The 17,494-nt window shown below is 37.6% G+C and overlaps 1 protein-coding gene across 3 annotated transcripts in view; it reads left to right on the top strand.

Annotated features, from left to right (window-relative positions):
• The window catches only part of RFC1 (replication factor C subunit 1), an 83,108-nt gene that overhangs the window by 4,913 nt on the left and 60,701 nt on the right, over positions 1-17,494 (top strand). For all 3 annotated transcript variants that reach the window (XM_029234604.1, XM_029234602.1, XM_029234603.1), the window contains exons 2-3: positions 11,300-11,428; positions 15,881-15,956. In XM_029234604.1, coding sequence (XP_029090437.1) covers positions 11,300-11,428; positions 15,881-15,956 — 205 coding nt within the window. The remainder of the gene's footprint in view (positions 1-11,299; positions 11,429-15,880; positions 15,957-17,494) is intronic.

Genomic DNA, 17,494 nt, shown 5'->3' on the forward strand with positions numbered 1-17,494 from the left:
CAGCAATGTTTTCAAACTCAGATTACTATGACTATCAAAAGTATCTCCTACTAATCATTTTGGGACCCATTTCAGGCGATGCTTCTTTTGGTCAACTGTCCCTGAGGCTCTCTGTGTTAGGGGCTCCTGGTGCTCTTACAGTTTTGTGATTTAGCTCTGTCTTAGCACTGTTTTGTATTTAATTCTTTATATACTAATTTATCTCCCAGGTAGCCTCATGAGGGCATTTTCCTGTTTGTGTCCTAAATGCCTGCCTGTAATCACACAAGGACCAAATGTATCAGGAATAATGAGAATGGAAAGGCCATATTGCTAGTTGTGGAGTATGGCTACTTTTGCATAGATCCTTAGAATTATGGTAAAACTATGAGGGAGCAGTCATGGTCAAGCAGAGAACTATGAAAGGGATTTGTAGTCAGAGGACCAGGTTCCATTCTGTTGTGCCATCTCTTCTAATCCCCACAGGAATCCTGTGGAGTAAGTGGCATTACGAGGAAACTAAGGGCCAGAGAAGTTAAGTAATTCATCCCAAGTGTCTGGAAGTAAGTGGCAAAACTGACCAAAAGCTTTTTTTTGTCTGACTTAATTCCACTTACTTACCTATAAAATGGAGATAAATCATTCTATTTGCCTTTATACCTCACAGAAACATCAGAAGATATAAATCTATGTCCAGTAGCTGTAAGTAAAAGTGTGAAAAACTTAACTTGTTACTATTAGCTGTGTGTGCTAAAATTTAACTTTTATGTAATTTTTGCCTAAATCTTTTGTCTTATTTGAACTGACATGTTCAATTAGTAACTATTAAAAAAGAAAGTAAGAAGAGTGAATTACTACTCTACTTTTGGTTACTACTTACTACTTTGCTTACTACTCCTACTTTTGGTTCCCGAAATAAAACTATTTCTTTCACCATTTCCTTTAAAAATGAAATTACTGGGACAAAGGGTATGCACATTTAAAATTTTGATAGATATTGTTAGATTGTCTTGGAAAGGTTATACCAATTTTTACTTTATTTTTTTAACATCTTTATTGGAGTATAATTGCTTTACAATGGTGTGTTAGTTTCTGCTTTATAACAAAGTGAATCAGTTATACATATACATATGTTCCCATATCTCTTCCCTCTTGCATCTCCCTCCCTCCCACCCTCCCTATACCACCCCTCTAGGTGGTCACAAAGCACTGAGCTGATCTCCTTGTGCTATGCGGCTGCTTCCCACTAGCTATCTGTTTCACGTTTGGTAGTGTATATATGTCCATGCCACTCTCTCACTTTTTCACAGCTTACCCTTCCCCCTCCCCATATCCTCAAGTCCATTCTCTAGTAGGTCTGTGTTTTTATTCCTGTCTTACCCCTAGGTTCTTCATGACATTTTTTTTCTTAAATTCCATATATATGTGTTAGCATATGGTATTTGTCTTTCTCTTTCTGAATTACTTCACTCTGTATGACAGACTCTAGGTCCATCCACCTCATTACAAATTGCTCAATTTCGTTTCTTTTTATGGCTGAGTAATATTCCATTGTATATATGTGCCACATCTTCTTTATCCATTCATCCGATGATGGACACTTAGGTTGTTTCCATCTCTGGGCTCTTGTAAATAGAGCTGCAATGTACATTTTTGTACATGACTCTTTTTGAATTATGGTTTTCTCAGGGTATATGCCCAGTAGTGGGATTGCTGGGTCATTTGGTAGTTCTATTTGTAGTTTTTTAAGGAACCTCCATATTGTTCTCCATTGTGGTTGTACCAATTCACATTCCCACCAGCAGTGCAAGAGTGTTCCCTTTTCTCCACACCCTCCCCAGCATTTATTGTTTCTAGATTTTTTGATGATGGCCATTCTGACTGGTGTGAGATGATATCTCATTGAAGTTTTGATTTGCATTTCTCTAATGATTAATGATGTTGAGCATTCTTTCATGTGTTTGTTGGCAGTCTGTATACCTTCTTTGGAGGAATGTCTATTTAGGTCTTCTGCCCATTTTTGGATTGGGTTGTTTGTTTTTTTGTTATTCAGCTGCATGAGCTGCTTGTAAATTTTGGAGATTAATCCTTTGTCAGTTGCTTCATTTGCAAATATTTTCTCCCATTCTGAGGGTTGTCTTTTGGTCTTGTTTATGGTTTCCTTTGCTGTGCAAAAGCTTTGCAGTTTCATTAGGTCCCATTTGTTTATTTTTGTTTTTATTTCCATTTCTCTAGGAGGTGGGTCAAAAAGGATCTTGCTGTGATTTATGTCATAGAGGGTTCTGCCTATGTTTTCCTCTAAGAGTTTGATAGTTTCTGGCCTTACATTTAGGTCTTTAATCCATTTTAAGCTTATTTTTGTGTATGGTGTTAGGGAGTGATCTAATCTCATACTTTTACATGTACCTGTCCAGTTTTCCCAGCACCACTTATTGAAGAGGCTGTCCTTTCTCCACTGTACATTCCTGACTCCTTTATCAAAGATAAGGTGACCATATGTGCGTGGGTTTATCTCTGGGCTTTCTATCCTGTTCCATTGATCTATCTTTCTGTTTTTGTGCCAGTACCATACTGTCTTGATTACTGTAGCTTTGTAGTATAGTCTGAAGTCAGGGAGCCTGATTCCTCCAGCTCCGTTTTTTGTTCTCAAGATTGCTTTGGCTATTTGGGGTCTTTTGTGTTTCCATACAAATTGTGAAATTTTTTGTTCTAGTTCTGTGAAAAATGCCAGTGGTAGTTTGATAGGGATTGCATTGAATCTGTAGATTGCTTTGGGTAGTAGAGTCATTTGCACAATGTTGATTCTTCCAATCCAAGAACATGGTATATTTCTCCACCTATTTGTATCATCTTTAATTTCTTTCATCAGTGTCTTATAATTTTCTGCATACAGGTCTTTTGTCTCCTTAGGTAGGTTTATTCCTAGATATTTTATTCTTTCTGTTGCAGTGGTAAATGGGAGTGTTTTCTTGATTTCACTTTCAGATTTTTCATCATTAGTGTATAGGAATGGCAGAGATTTTTGTGCATTAATTTTGTGTCCTGCTACTTTACCAAATTCATTGATTAGCTCTAGTAGTATTCTGGTAGCATCTTTAGGATTCTCTATGTATAGTATCACGTCATCTGCAAACAGTGACAGCTTTACTTCTTCTTTTCCAATTTGGATTCCTTTTATTTCCTTTTCTTCTCTGATTGCTGTGGCTAAAACTTCCAAACTATGTTGAATAAGAGTGGTGAGAGTGGGCAACCTTGTCTTGTTCCTGATCTTAGTGGAAATGCTTTCAGTTTTTCACCATTGAGGACGACGTTGGCTGTGGGTTTGTTATATATGGCCTTTATTATGTTGAGGAAAGTTCCCTCTGTGCCTACTTTCTGGAGGATTTTTATCATAAATGGGTGTTGAATTTTGTCGAAAGGTTTCTCTGCATCTATTGAGATGACCATACGGTTTTTCTTCTTCAATTTGTTAATACGGTGTATTACATTGATTGATTTCCGTATATTGAAGAATCCTTGCATTCCTGGAATAAACCCCACTTGATCATGGTGTATGATTCTTTTAATGTGCTGTTGGATTCTGTTTGCTAGTATTTTGTTGAGGATTTTTACATCTATGTTCATCAGTGATATTGGCCTGTAGTTTTCTTTCTTTGTGACATCCTTGTCTGGTTTTGGTATCAAGGTGATGGTGGCCTCGTAGAATGAGTTTGGGAGTGTTCCTCCCACTGCTATATTTTGGAAGAGTTTGAGAAGGTAGGTGTTAGCTCTTCTCTAAATGTTTGATAGAATTCGCCTGTGAAGCCATCTGGTCCTGGGCTTTTGTTTGTTGGAAGATTTTTAATCACAGTTTCAGTTTCAGTGCTTGTGATTGGTCTGTTCATATTTTCTGTTTCTTCCTGATTCAGTCTTGGCAGGTTGTGCATTTCTAAGAATTTGTCCATTTCTTCCAGGTTGTCCATTTTATTGGCATAGAGTTTCTTGTAGTAATCTCTCATGATCTTTTGTATTTCTGCAGTGTCACTTCTCCTTTTTCATTTCTAATTCTATTGATTTGAGTCTTCTCCCTTTTTTTCTTGATGAGTCTGGCTAATGGTTTATCAATTTTGTTTATCTTCTCAAAAAACCAGCTTTTAGTTTTAATGATCTTTGCTATCGTTTCCTTCATTTCTTTTTCATTTATTTCTGATCTGATCTTTATGATTTCTTTCCTTCTGCTCACTTTGGGGTTTTTTTGTTCTTCTTTCTCTAATTGCTTTAGGTGCAAGGTTAGGTTGTTTATTCGAGATGTTTCCTGTTTCTTAAGGTAGGATTGTATTGCTATAAACTTCCCTCTTAGAACTGCTTTTGCTGCATCCCATAGGTTTTGGGTCGTCATGTCTCCATTGTCATTTGTTTCTAGGTATTCTTTTGATTTCCTCTTTGATTTCTTCAGTGATCACTTCGTTATTAAGTAGTGTACTGTTTAGCCTCCATGTGTTTGTATTTTTTACAGATCTTTTCCTGTAATTGATATCTAGTCTCATAGCGTTGTGGTCGGAAAAGATACTTGATACAATTTCAATTTTCTTAAATTTACCAAGGCTTGATTTGTGACCCAAGATATGACCTGTCCTGGAGAATGTTCCATGAGCACTTGAGAAAAATGTGTGTTCTGTTGTTTTTGGATGGAATGTCCTATAAATATCAATTAAGTCCATCTTGTTTAATGTATCATTTAAAGCTTGTGTTTCCTTATTTATTTTCATTTTGGATGATCTGTCCATTGGTGAAAGTGGGGTGTTAAAGTCCCCTACTATGAACGTGTTACTGTCGATTTCCCCTTTTATGGCTGTTAGTATTTGCCTTATGTATTGAGGTGCTCCTATGTTGGGTGCATAAATATTTACAATTGTTATATCTTCTTCTTGGATCGATCCCTTGATCATTATGTAGTGTCCTTCTTTGTCTCTTCTAATAGTCTTTATTTTAAAGTCTATTTTGTCTGATATGAGAGTTGCTACTCCAGCTTTCTTTTGGTTTCCATTTGCATGGAATATCTTTTTCCATCTCCTCACTTTCAGTCTGTATGTGTCCCTAGGTCTGAAGTGGGTCTCTTGTGGACAGCATATATATGGGTCTTGTTTTAGTATCCATTCAGCCAGTCTGTGTCTTTGGTGGGAGCGTTTAGTCCATTTACATTTAAGGTAATTATCGATATGTATGTTGCTATTCCCATTTTCTTAATTGTTTTGGGTTTGTTATTATAGGTCTTTTTCTTCTCTTGTGTTTCTTTCCTAGAGAAGATCCTTTAGCATTTATTGTAAAGCTGGTTTGGTGGTGCTGAACTCTCTCAGCTTTTGCTTGTCTGTAAAGGTTTTAATTTCTCCATCAAATCTGAATGAGATCCTTGCTGGGTAGAGTAATCTTGGTTGCAGGTTTTTCTCCTTCATCACTTTAAATATGTCCTGCCAGTCCCTTCTGGCTTGCAGAGTTTCTGCTGAAAGATCAGCTGTTAACCTTATGGGGATTCCCTTGTGTGTTATTTGTTGTTTTTCCCTTGCTGCTTTTAATATGTTTTCTTTGTATGTAATTTTTGACAGTTTGATTAATATGTGTCTTGGCGTGTTTCTCCTTGGATTTATCCTGTATGGGACGCTCTGTGCTTCCTGGATTTGATTAACTATTTCCTTTCCCATATTAGGGAAGGTTTCAACTATAATCTCTTCAAATATTTTCTCAGTCCCTTTCTTTTTCTCTTCTTCTTCTGGAACCCCTATAATTCGAATGTTGGTGCATTTAATGTTGTCCCAGAGGTCTCTGAGACTGTCCTCAGTTCTTTTCATTCCTTTTTCTTTATTCTGCTCTGCAGTAGTTATTTCTACTATTTTATCTTCCAGGTCACTTATCCGTTCTTCTGCCTCAGTTATTCTGCTATTGATCCCTTTTAGAGTATTTTTAATGTCATTTATTGTGTTATTCATCGTTGCTTCTTTCATCTTTAGTTCTTCTAGGTCCTTGTTAAATGTTTCTTGCATATTGTCTATTCTATTTCCAAGATTTTGGATACCTTTACTATCATTATTCTGAATTCTTTTTCAGGTAGACTGCCTATTTCCTCTTCATTTGTTAGGTCTGGTGGGTTTTTATCTTGCTCCTTCATCTGCTGTGTGTTTTTTGTCTTCTCATTTTGCTTATCTTACTGTGTTTGGGGTCTCCTTTTTGCAGGCTGCAGGTTCGTAGTTCCTGTTGTTTTTGGTGTCTCTCCCCAGTGGCTAAAGTTGGTTCAGTGGGTTGTGAAGGCTTCCTGGTGGAGGGGACTAGTGCCTGTGTTCTGGTGGATGAGGCTGGATCTTGTCTTTCTGGTGGGCAGGTCCACGTCTGGTGGCGTGTTTTGGGGTGTCTGTGGACTTATTATGATTTTAGGCAGCCTCTCTGCTAATGGGTGGGGTAGTGTTCCTGTCTTGCTAGTTGTTTGGCATAGGGTGTCCAGCACTGTAGCTTGCTGGTCGTTGAGTGAAGCTGGGTGTTGGTGTTGAGATGGAGATCTCTGGGAGATTTTCGCCGTTTGATATTACGTGGAGCTGGGAGGTCTCTTGTGGACCAGTGTCCTGAAGTTGGCTCTCCCACCTCAGAGGCACAGCACTCACTCCTGGCTGCCGCACCAAGAGTCTTTCATCCACATGGCTCAGAATAGAAGGGAGAAAAAGAAGAAAGAAAGAAAGAAAGAGAAAGGAAGAAAGGAAGGAAGGAAGGGGATAAAAGAAAATAAAGTAAGGTAAAATAAAATTATTAAAATAAAAAAATAATTAAGAAAAAAATTTTTTTAAAAGTAAAAATAAAACAGACGGATAGAACCCTAGGACAAATGGTGAAAGCAAAGCTATACAGACAAAATCTCACACAGAAGCATACACATACACACTCACAAAAAGAGGAAAAGGGGAAAAAATAATAAATCTTGCTCTCAAAGTCCACCTCCTTAATTTGGGATGATTTGTTGTCTATTCAGGTATTACACAGATGCAGGGTACATCAAGTTGATTGTGGAGATTTAATCCGATGCTCCTGATGCTGCTGGGAGAGATTTCCCTTTCTCTTCTTTGTTCGCACAGCTCCCGGGGCTCCCCTTTGGAATTACCCTGCCTCTGCGTGTAGGTCGCTGGAGGACGTCTGTTCTTCGTTCAGACAGGACGGGCTTAAAGGAGCCGCTGATTCGGGGACTCTGGCTCACTCGGGCCGGTGCGAGGGAGGGGTACGGAGTGTGTGTCGAGAGTGCGGCAGCGGCCGGCGTGACGTTGCACCAGCCTGAGGCGCGCCGTGCGTTCTCCCGGGGAAGTTGTGCCTGGATCCCGGGACCCTGGCAGTGGCGGGCTGCACAGGCTCCCGGGAGGGGAGGTGCAGAGAGTGACCTGTGCTCGCACAGAGGCTTCTTGGTGGCGGCAGCAGCAGCCTTAGGGTCTCATGCCCGTCTCTGGGGTCTGTGCTGTAAGCCGCGGCTCACGCCCGTCTCTGGAGCTCCTTTAAGCAGCGTTCAGTGCTCTTAATCCCCTCTCCTCGCGCACCAGGAAACAAAGAGGGAAGAAAAAGTCTCTTGCCTCTTCGGCAGGTCCAGACTTTTCCCCGGACTCCCTCCCGGCTAGCCGTGGTGCACTAACCCCTTCAGGCAGTGTTCACGCTGTAAGTCCTCAGCTCCCAGCCCACGCCTGCCCCGGCGGGTGAGCAGACAAGCCTCTCGGGCTGGTGAGTGCTGGTCGGCACCGATCCTCTGTGCGGGAATCTCCCAGCTTTGTCCTCCGCACCCCTGTGGCTGCGCTTCCCTCCGCGGCTCCCAAGCTCCCCCACTCTGCCACCCGCAGTCTCCGCCCACGAAGGAAAGGGCTTCTAGTGTGTGGAAATCTTTCCTCCTTCACAGCTCCCTCCCACTGGTGCAGGTCCCGTCCCTATTCTTTTATCTCTGTTTATACTTTTTTCTTTTGCCCTACCCAGGTACGTGGGGAGTTTCTTGCCTTTTGGGAGTGCTGAGGTCTTCTGCCAGCGTTCAGTAGGTGTTCTGTAGGAGTTGTTCCACGTGTAGATGCACTTCTGATGTATCTGTGGGGAGGAAGATGATCTCCGCGTCTTACTCTTCCGCCATCTTCCCCCTCTCCCCCCCCCCCTCCCAATTTTTACTTTTATTAGCAGTGTAGTATGTGAGCATGTTTCCCCACAACTTTGACATATCTGGGCATTATCAGTCTTTTAACGCGTAGGGAAATATAATCAAGTTCTAATTTATCTGTTTATTATTTGTGAAGTTGAGCATCTTTTGTTATGTTTGTTGGTTATTTGCATTTCTTTATAATTTGTCTACTGGTAGCTTTTACTCATTTTTCTACTGGGTTATTTTTTATTGATTTGTAGGAGCCCTCTTATATATAACATGTTGTAGATTTTTTCATGTTAGTTGCTTATATTTTAACTTTGTTTATGGCATCTTTTGTTTTATTTTTATGCAGTCAAATCTTTCTTTATGGGTGGTTTCTAGCCTTCATGTTCTGCTTGGAAGGACTTCCCTTTGCTAAGATTATAAAAGTAAACTTAAAAATTTGTTCCTTACTAATATACTCAGCAAGAATTATTCCGTGCAGGTAAGAGTGATGTCTAGATCCATTATTTGGAAGTTTGATTAGTCACTAGTCTTCGAAGACCTGGAATACCAGGCAGGGAATGTGAATTAAGAGTAAGGTGAAGTCACACTATAAATTAAAGTCAAATTGGTGACCTTTGGCTCTTAAATGTTCATACAGCAGATGGCTGCTCACACTGGAGATAATCCCTAAAAAGGTGTGAGTAGAATCGCTTTCATTCTGATGTAAATTCTTTTCCAAAAGTTTAGATTTTTAATGTATATTGAGTTAGATCAGGATGCTGTAATTTAATTTTTCAGCTGCCATCAGAGTATAAGGGCATGGGGAGTGGGAGAGTAGGGTAGAATAAAGGGAAAGGAAAAGAAAGGGGTTGTGAATAGGAAGAATTACTTAGGGAGGAAAGGTGGCAACAGTGCTGAGGATTGGCAGTATGGAACAGACAAAAATCAGAGAGCTCAACGTTACCAACAGTTCCATTTCCTGAATTATATTTTGTTTTCTTCCTCTTGCTTTTTTAAGTATTTGTGGTTCCAACACAGATGGAAAACCACCATTGACTTTAAGCTGATTATTAATATTTAGTTTTGATATTTCCATGGTACATGTGTGCTGTGTGAGTGTATGTGTGTGTGTGTGTGTATGTGTTTGTATGTGTTTAAAAAATCACCACTGTTTGAATGAAGACTCACTTGGTCATTTCAAAAGTGAAACTCCAATGTGAAACTCTCATTTCCTCCAGAAGCAATAAAGTAAGTAGTTGTTAGCCTCAAACTCAATTCTTTGCAAATTATATGGAAGACTGTGGCTTTCTGGCTTTCTTATTCCTCTAACTTTTCTTTAGCACCTGACACAGATGTCTCAGTTTCATAATTGAGGTATCCATTCTGCAAACAGTGTTTTTTATTTATTTTATTTATTTATTTTTTAACAGTATTTTTTAGACTTAGATTTTATTAGGATGGATTTGTGACTTTTTTATATTAAGAAATTTACAAAAGAGGATATAAAACTAGGGAAGTCTGTAACCTTTCAAAAAAAATTAACATGTCTGTGTACCTCATTTATCTGTTTTCTTTATTGCCTTAACCACAAAGCTGTGTGTGTGTGTGTCTTTGTATAACACATTTGTTTGGGATTTTTGACATTTTAAGGGTTTGACAATTACTGCCAGGATCTAGGAGAAAAGTTGTTACCTTACTTACACTTGGTAAAGTACTTTTAACAGGCATTTTCCTCACTACACTAGAGATAGGTTGGAACAGGTAAAAAGAATTGAAGACTCAGGCTTATGACCATTAAGGATAGGAATAGGGAAAACAATACAACAGGCTCTTGAGCCCATCCTTTGGAATTCAGATCCCAAATTCTCACTATACTTTGTTCCTTATACCCTTGCCTGTGAGCAGAGACAACTGTAAATGGAGCTGTTTCAGTGACATGAAGGGATAATAGTTCATAAATGAGAGAGAAGGGAAGTTTTTACTGAGCCAATATTGTGACAGATGCATGATTAATCTTCATAAAGTGTAGAGAGTATTAGTCTCACTTTACTGATGAGAAAACAGATTAAAGTAACTTGCTCAGGGTCACCCAGCTAGAAGGCACTAGAGCAGAGATTCATACCAGAGGTTTCTCATTCTAAGGTCAATTCCCTATTCTCTATACCACAGTTTCTTCAAAGCTAAAATATAAAAGGGTAGAGAAGAATATGTGTGCGAAGGGTAAGAAAGGTGAGTGATATTAATTGTAAATTACATTGTAAGTGTTTCAGTATGATTAATTTGATTCTGTTGTTTAACACGGGGTAGAGTAATTGAAGAAAGTATTGTAGTCAAAATTTTTTCTTCAGAATTTGGAAAAATCACGTAAAGGAAAATAATTTCAAGGTTCTTAGTTATTAAGGTCTTAAATGATCAGTGTTCTGAGAGTTATTCTTCTCTCAAACTGGAGTATAAATCCCATAGGCGGGACTTCCCTGGTGGCACAGTGGATAAGACTCCGTGCTCCCAGTGCAGGGGGCTTGGGTTCGATCCCTGGTCAGGGAACTAGATCCCACATGCATACCTTAACTAAGGAACCTTGGAGGTGCAACTAAGGAGCCTGCCTGCCGCAACTAAGACCCAGTGTAACCAAATAAATAAATAAATATTAAAAACAAAATCCCATAGGCAAGGATTATGTTCTTCAACTCTTTGTCTTTTCATCTACTATGCCCGAGATGATGGGGTATGTGCATGCATGATCAATAAATGCTTGTTACTTGCCTCTTTAGTAGTTGTGCTGTCGTTAGGAAAAATTTCCTTTGTTTATTTTTGCCCTGTTTTTGGCCAGATTCTGAGAATTAATATTACTTTTCATTAGGCACACTAGTTTTTAAATCTTTTTTGGGGGGCGGGGGGATGCACACCACGTGGCTTGCGGGATCTGAGTTCCCCAACCAGGGATTGAACCCGGGCCCTCAGCAGTGAAAGTGAGTAGTCCTAACCACTGGACTGCTAGGGAAGTCCCTGGACACATTATTTTTAACTGAGGTAATTTTATCAGTTAACTTTTGCATATAGAAAGAATGCTGCTGCACACGTGGAACTATCTCATTATGAAGAAATTACTGAGAGTAAACCAGTGTGTGTGGAGAGTTGTTCCTTTTTACAATTGAAATTAGAATTTTTTGCAGTTAATGTTTGTTTATGATTCTCCTTTTTTGCTTCTAGGATATTCGAAAATTCTTTGGGGTTATACCAAGTGGAAAGAAAGTTGTAAGTGAAACAGCAAAGAAGAATGAGAAAACGAAGTCTGCTGAAGAAACCAGAAAAGCGAAGAAAGGAATAAAGGAAATCAAGGTCAGTTTTCCAGATACAATATTGAATTGTATAAAATAAACTCAGTTCTGAGATTTGATATATTTGGAGCCTCGAGTAAATATAGATTTCAACTCAGCAGAGGAAGAAGAAAAGTAATAAGGTATTACTTATTTCTGGTTAATATATCTTACTGCATTCATAGCTTGGTGTTTTCCTTCGCTAGACATGGAACCCTTTTTAGTTGTTAAAACTTTGTGTTTTAAGACCAAAATTTGCTCATAAAGACAGGAGTGCCAGGTGAATGGTATTGGGCTTCTGGTGAGGGAAGGCTTTGGAGGAAAGCTTTATTCTTTTTCCTGTCCTCCTTGGGCCTCAGAGAAGTTAAGATATAACGTCGCTATGAAAAGCAGGCAATGACTACAATAGTGTATTTGAGTTAATATTGTTCCACTTTGTGTAAAATGTAAGAATTCTGCAACTCTACAGGTCTGATTACCACCACCCCATCCTTTATGCCCTAATTGGCATATGTCTTATATTGACATATATTAATACTCCACACTCAGTGTAATAATTATTGCTGTAAACTGACCTTATTTTGAAGAAATTAAAAGAGGAAAATTGATTTGTAACCACGTGTGGTGATGGATGTTAACGACTTATGATCATTTTGCAATATATACAAATATCAGATCTTCATGTTATACACCTGAAACTAATATAATGTTACATGTCAATTATTTCTCAATAAAAACTTACCTTAAATTAATAAGATAAACAAAATTAAACAAAATTTTAAAAATATATAAGATTAAAATTATAAACAAATACATATAATAATTTAAAATAAGCAAACCATCAAAATCATCAATAAATTATAATTTAAACACATAATTTTTTTTATTTCTTAGGTGAGACTAAAATAAAAACCTCAGTTTTCTGCTCTGCAAAAAAATAAATAAATAAAAGGAGAATTGATCTTTTATACTTAACTATGTATTTGCTGCTTCTAGTGCTTTTCATTTCTTATTGAAGATCTGAATTTCCATCTAATATCATTTTCTTAAAACCTGAAGAATTTTTTTAAGCGTTTCTTGGAGAGTAGATCTGTTGGCAATGAATCCTGTAAGTTTTTGTTTATCTAAAAATGTCTTTATTTTGCCTTCATTCTTGAAGGCTATTTTTGCTGGATATAGAGTTTTGGATTGACAGTTTGTTTCAGCACTTAAAAATGTCCCATTCTTTTTTTGGCCTCCAATTTTTCTGGTGAGATGTTAGTGGTCATGTTGTATTCTCTTGTATGTAATGTATTATTTTTCTCATGCTGCTTTAAAAGATTTTCTCTTTATCTTTGGGTTTCAGCTTTGCCCATGGTATACCTGTGTGTGATTTTCTTGTGTTTATACTGTTTAGGGTTTCTGAGCTTCTTGACTCTGTAAATTTATATCTTCAAATTTGAGAACTTTTGCCATTATTTCTTCAAATATATTTCTGCCTCATTCTCTCTCTCCTCTTCTTATGGGATTCCGATTATATACACATTACAATTTTGGAATTACGGGACTTCCCTGGTGGTCCAGTGGGTAAGACTCCATGCTCCCAGTGCAGGGGGCCCGGGTTGATCCCTGGTCTGGGAACTAGAACCTGCATGCATGCCGCAACTAAGAGTTTGCATGCTGTAACTAAGAAGTCCTCACGCCGCAACTAAAGATCCCGTGTGCCGCAGCTAAGACCCGGTGCAGCCAAAATAAATAAATAAATATGTAAAAAAAAAGAATTTTGGAATTGCGTCACAGATCATTGCAGCTTATTCATTTTTATTCTTTTTTTCCTCTGTACTTCAGATTGGATAATTTCTCTATTACTGTCCTCAAGTTCTTTGACTCTTCTGTCATCTCCAATTTGCTATTAAGCCTATGCAGTGAATATTTTGTTTTAAGTATTGTATTTTTCAGTTCTAGCATTGCCTACTAATTCTAACGTCTGGATTCATCTCAGTTTAGTGCCTTTTATCTTGAGTCTGTGGGTCATGTATTAGTCAGTTTGGGCTACCATAAAATACCATAGACTGGCTGACTTAAAACAACAGGAATTTATTTTCTTACAGTTCTGGAAGCTAGAAGTCTATGATTAAGGTTCCAGTCAATTCAGTTTCTCTCGAGAGCTCTCTTTCTGGTTTGCAGATGGCTCCCTTCTTGCTGAGTCTTCACATAGCCTTTCCTTGGTGTGAACACGTGGGGAGAGAGGTTGAGAGACAGAGTGAGTGAGTGTATGCACATGAGTTCTCTGGTTTCACTTCTTATAAGGACACTAACTTGTCAGATCAGGGCTCTACCCTTATGACTTCATTTAACCTTAATTACCTCCTTAGAGACTCCATCTCCAAACACAGCCATACTGGGGGTTAGGGATTCAATGTATGAATTTTGGGGGGATACAAGCTTTCATTCCATAATCTGCCAATGGTACCCCAAAATTCATGTCCTTTTTGCATGCAAAATACATTTATTCCATTCTAAAGCCCCCCAAAGTCTTAATTCAGTGCATCACCAGTTCTAAAGTCTGAAGTCCAAAGGCTTATCTAAATATCATCTAAATCATATATGGGTGAGACTTAGGTATGATGCATCCTGAGACAAAATTCTTCTCCAGCTGTGAACCTGTGAAACCAGACAAAGCATGCGCTTCCAAAATATAATAGTAAGACAGGCATAGAATACACATTCCCATTTCAAAAGGGAGAAATCAGAAGAAAGAAGGGGTGACAGGTGCCAAGCAAGTCTAAAACCTAGCAAGGCAAATTCTATTTGATCTTGTTTGATGAAATATCTGGGCACCTTGTGGCCCAGTCAAGTTGACAGATAAAAGTAACCATCACAGGTCACATTTCCTATTTCTTTGTACATCTGGTTATTTTGGATTTACCTTGCATAGTGTGAATTTTACAATGTAGGAACTTTGGATTCTGTTATTTCCTCCAAAGAGTGTTAATTCTTTTAGTTTAGCAGGCAGTTAACCTGCCTGAACTCAAACTCCAAACTCTTGTCCACTCTGTTATGGGCAGCATCGGAAATCTTTGTTCAATTTTTTTTAACCTTAGCTGGGCGCTTCGAGTTTTTCTGTGCATATATAGTTCAGGAGACAGCCACAGATTTGGGCTAAGTTTACTGACAGAATTTGGAACACCCCTTCTGTGGCTCTCTCCCTCCTGGGATACCCCTTTCTCTCACTTCTGAATTATTGTCATTGTTTCTAACCCTGTCCTCTAGTCTGGTGGTGTATTTGAATTACAGTGGTTTATTCATCTCATTTTCTTCCAAGCTAGTTGATTGTGCTTAAGTTTTTTTTTTTTTTTTTGTGCTTAAGTTTTTGAAGTTTTATTATAATGGATAGAAACATATTTCTACCTTGTAATTGATTATAGTCAGTTTTTTCGCTGTCTGCTTTCTTGATTTTTTTTTGGGAAAATTTGAATGTGTTAGAAATGTGATGTATAACTACAAAATATATAAAATAAAAAATACAAAATATTAGTAATACCTTATGAATATGTTAGAAATGTGTATATAACTAAAAAATATAAATATTAATTACCCTTTGCCTTGGTTTTATTTAGTTTTCCACCAGGCAATGAGTAGTGATAGGCCCACAACTCCTTAGCTTTTATTTCTGTCTCAATTTTTCATTTTCAGGAAGCACTTGCCTTGTAATATCTGATATCCTTTTACTCTTTGTTATACATAGGTTAGTGTTGAAAGTGGAAATGAATAATAATATAGCATTTTCTACGATCCTGCCTTTGCCATCTGATGCAATTATTATCCGGCTTATTCTCTCCCCTGCTCCTCCCCCCGCCCCAAGTTTTATTGAGAAATAATTGACATACACCACTGTATAAGTTTGAGGTGTACAGCATGATGGTTTGACTTACATATATTATGAAATGATTACCACAGTGATTACCACATGTGGGTGCAGATACCCTTTCAAGTTAGTGTTTTGTTTCCTTTGGTTATATTCTCAGAAGTGGAATTGCTGGGTCATGTGGTAGTTAGTTCTATTTTAAATTTTTTGAGGAACCTCCATACTGTTTTCTATAGTGGCTGCACTGATTACAGTCCCACCAACGATGCACGAGGGTTCCCTTTTCTCCACATCCACACCAGCATCTGTTATCTCTTATCTTTTTGGTGATGGGTCTGGCCTGTTCTTTAGCCTAATTCGGGCATTACTGACATTTGGGGCAGGATAATTCTTCGTTGTGGAGATAATTCTTCGTTGTCCTGTGCATTGCAGGATGTTTAGTAGTATCCCTCGTCTACCCACTATATGCAAGTAACACCCTCACCCCAGTTATGACAAGCAGAAGTGTTTCCTGGGGGGGGGGCAGCGTTCCTTTAGTTGTGAACTATTGAGCCCAAATCTAATGAGGAAAAAACAGGTAAGTTATATGGTCTTCTCTGTGTTCTAATTATACTGTGATGTTTATAGGTAAATCGTTCTTGTAAAGAAGATGACTTCAAACAGAAGCAACCAAACAAGAAAAAGAGGATCATCTATGATTCAGGTAATATTTCTTTGGAGGAGCTTTCAAGTTTAAAAACTATTTTATATCTGTTAGAACAGTGTTTTCCAGACTGACGTTCTGAGACACACAGCTCTCTATGATGTTAACAGGTGCTGTGAGAAGAGGGTTCTATGTTCAAGTAAAGTTGAAAACAACTTTATTACACTACAGAATTTATCAGAGCCGAAATATGTTAATATATTAAAGTTTTGTTCAGGAGGGGAGATAGTATATACAGCATGTCTGAAACTTACTTTGAATATGGTATGTTTATTTTTTAAAATATTCATATTAACTTCTCTTTCAGCTGAGGTTCTTAGAAACTGAATTTGAAAAATAGTGCCGTAAAATGTTGCTTTAGAAACAAAGATCTAAAATATAATTTTTTTGCTTTTGATCTGGTCCTTTTTTGTTGCAGTTAAAAAGGAACAAACACAATTTAAAAACTTTGAATATACAGTTGACCCTTGAATAATGCAAGGGTTGGGGCTTCAACCCCCCTTGTAGTTGAAAATCTGCATATAACTTGACTCCCTGCAAAACTTAAGTACTAATGGCCTACTGCTGATCAGAAGCCTTGTCAATAACATAAAAAGTCAATTAATACATATTTTGTATGTTATATATATATTTTTACTATATTCTTACAATAAGTAAGCTAGAGAAAAGAAGGTGTTATTAAGAGAATCTTAAGGCAGAGAAAATACCTTTACAGTACTGTACTGTATTTTTGATACCGTAAGTTTATGTCATCTGTTTACAAGATGAATCATCTCTTAGTACCTACATCAACATTGTCTAATATGATACAAAAGTCTGTAGATGTTATATGTATTACTAATGCTAGACATCAAAAATGAAAAGATAATGTGAAAAGGAAGTTCGTATTTATTTACAGATATAACGATTCATGCATTGATAATGAAGAAGCAGCAGTATGATTGCTTTATGGTAGCCTAGTGTTGTTGATACAATTGCTTCGTGATAGCCTAGCCTATGCACTAATGCATGAATCTGTTATAAAATTTTGGCATACAGTATTACAGTCATATTCATAATACAGTATTGGAAACATTGTTACATTAAAAAAAACTCACCTGTGATGATAGATAGGCTGATACGCAGTTTCTCCAGTTATAGAGAGGCATACTGTATAGTAATGTAATTCTTTGAAAGCAAAGTTACAAAACAGAAAACTAACACATTAATTTTATATTAAAGATCACCTTATACCTATGTAGGGATAGACTAGTATCTGCATATATTTTATGCATTCATAACATACTTTTTAATTAACTTTTTCGATATTTCTAGGCTACGTGGTTTGTCTCTTTTTTCAAATTGTTGCAAATCTCCAAAAGTTTTTCCAACGTATTTATTGAAAAAAATCTGTGTATAAGTAGACATGTGCAATTCAAACCCATGTTCAAGGATCAACTGTCCTTTTAAGATAGGGAACATACACTTTTATGCATGCCTTTTATGATATGTTAAAATAATGGTAGAACTCAGGAAGTTTTAGGTTTTGCTTTTTTTGG

This window comes from Monodon monoceros, unplaced genomic scaffold (assembly GCF_005190385.1).
Source record: "Monodon monoceros isolate NGI ecotype Baffin Bay Population unplaced genomic scaffold, NGI_Narwhal_1 Super_Scaffold_20, whole genome shotgun sequence".
NCBI lineage: Eukaryota > Metazoa > Chordata > Mammalia > Artiodactyla > Monodontidae > Monodon > Monodon monoceros.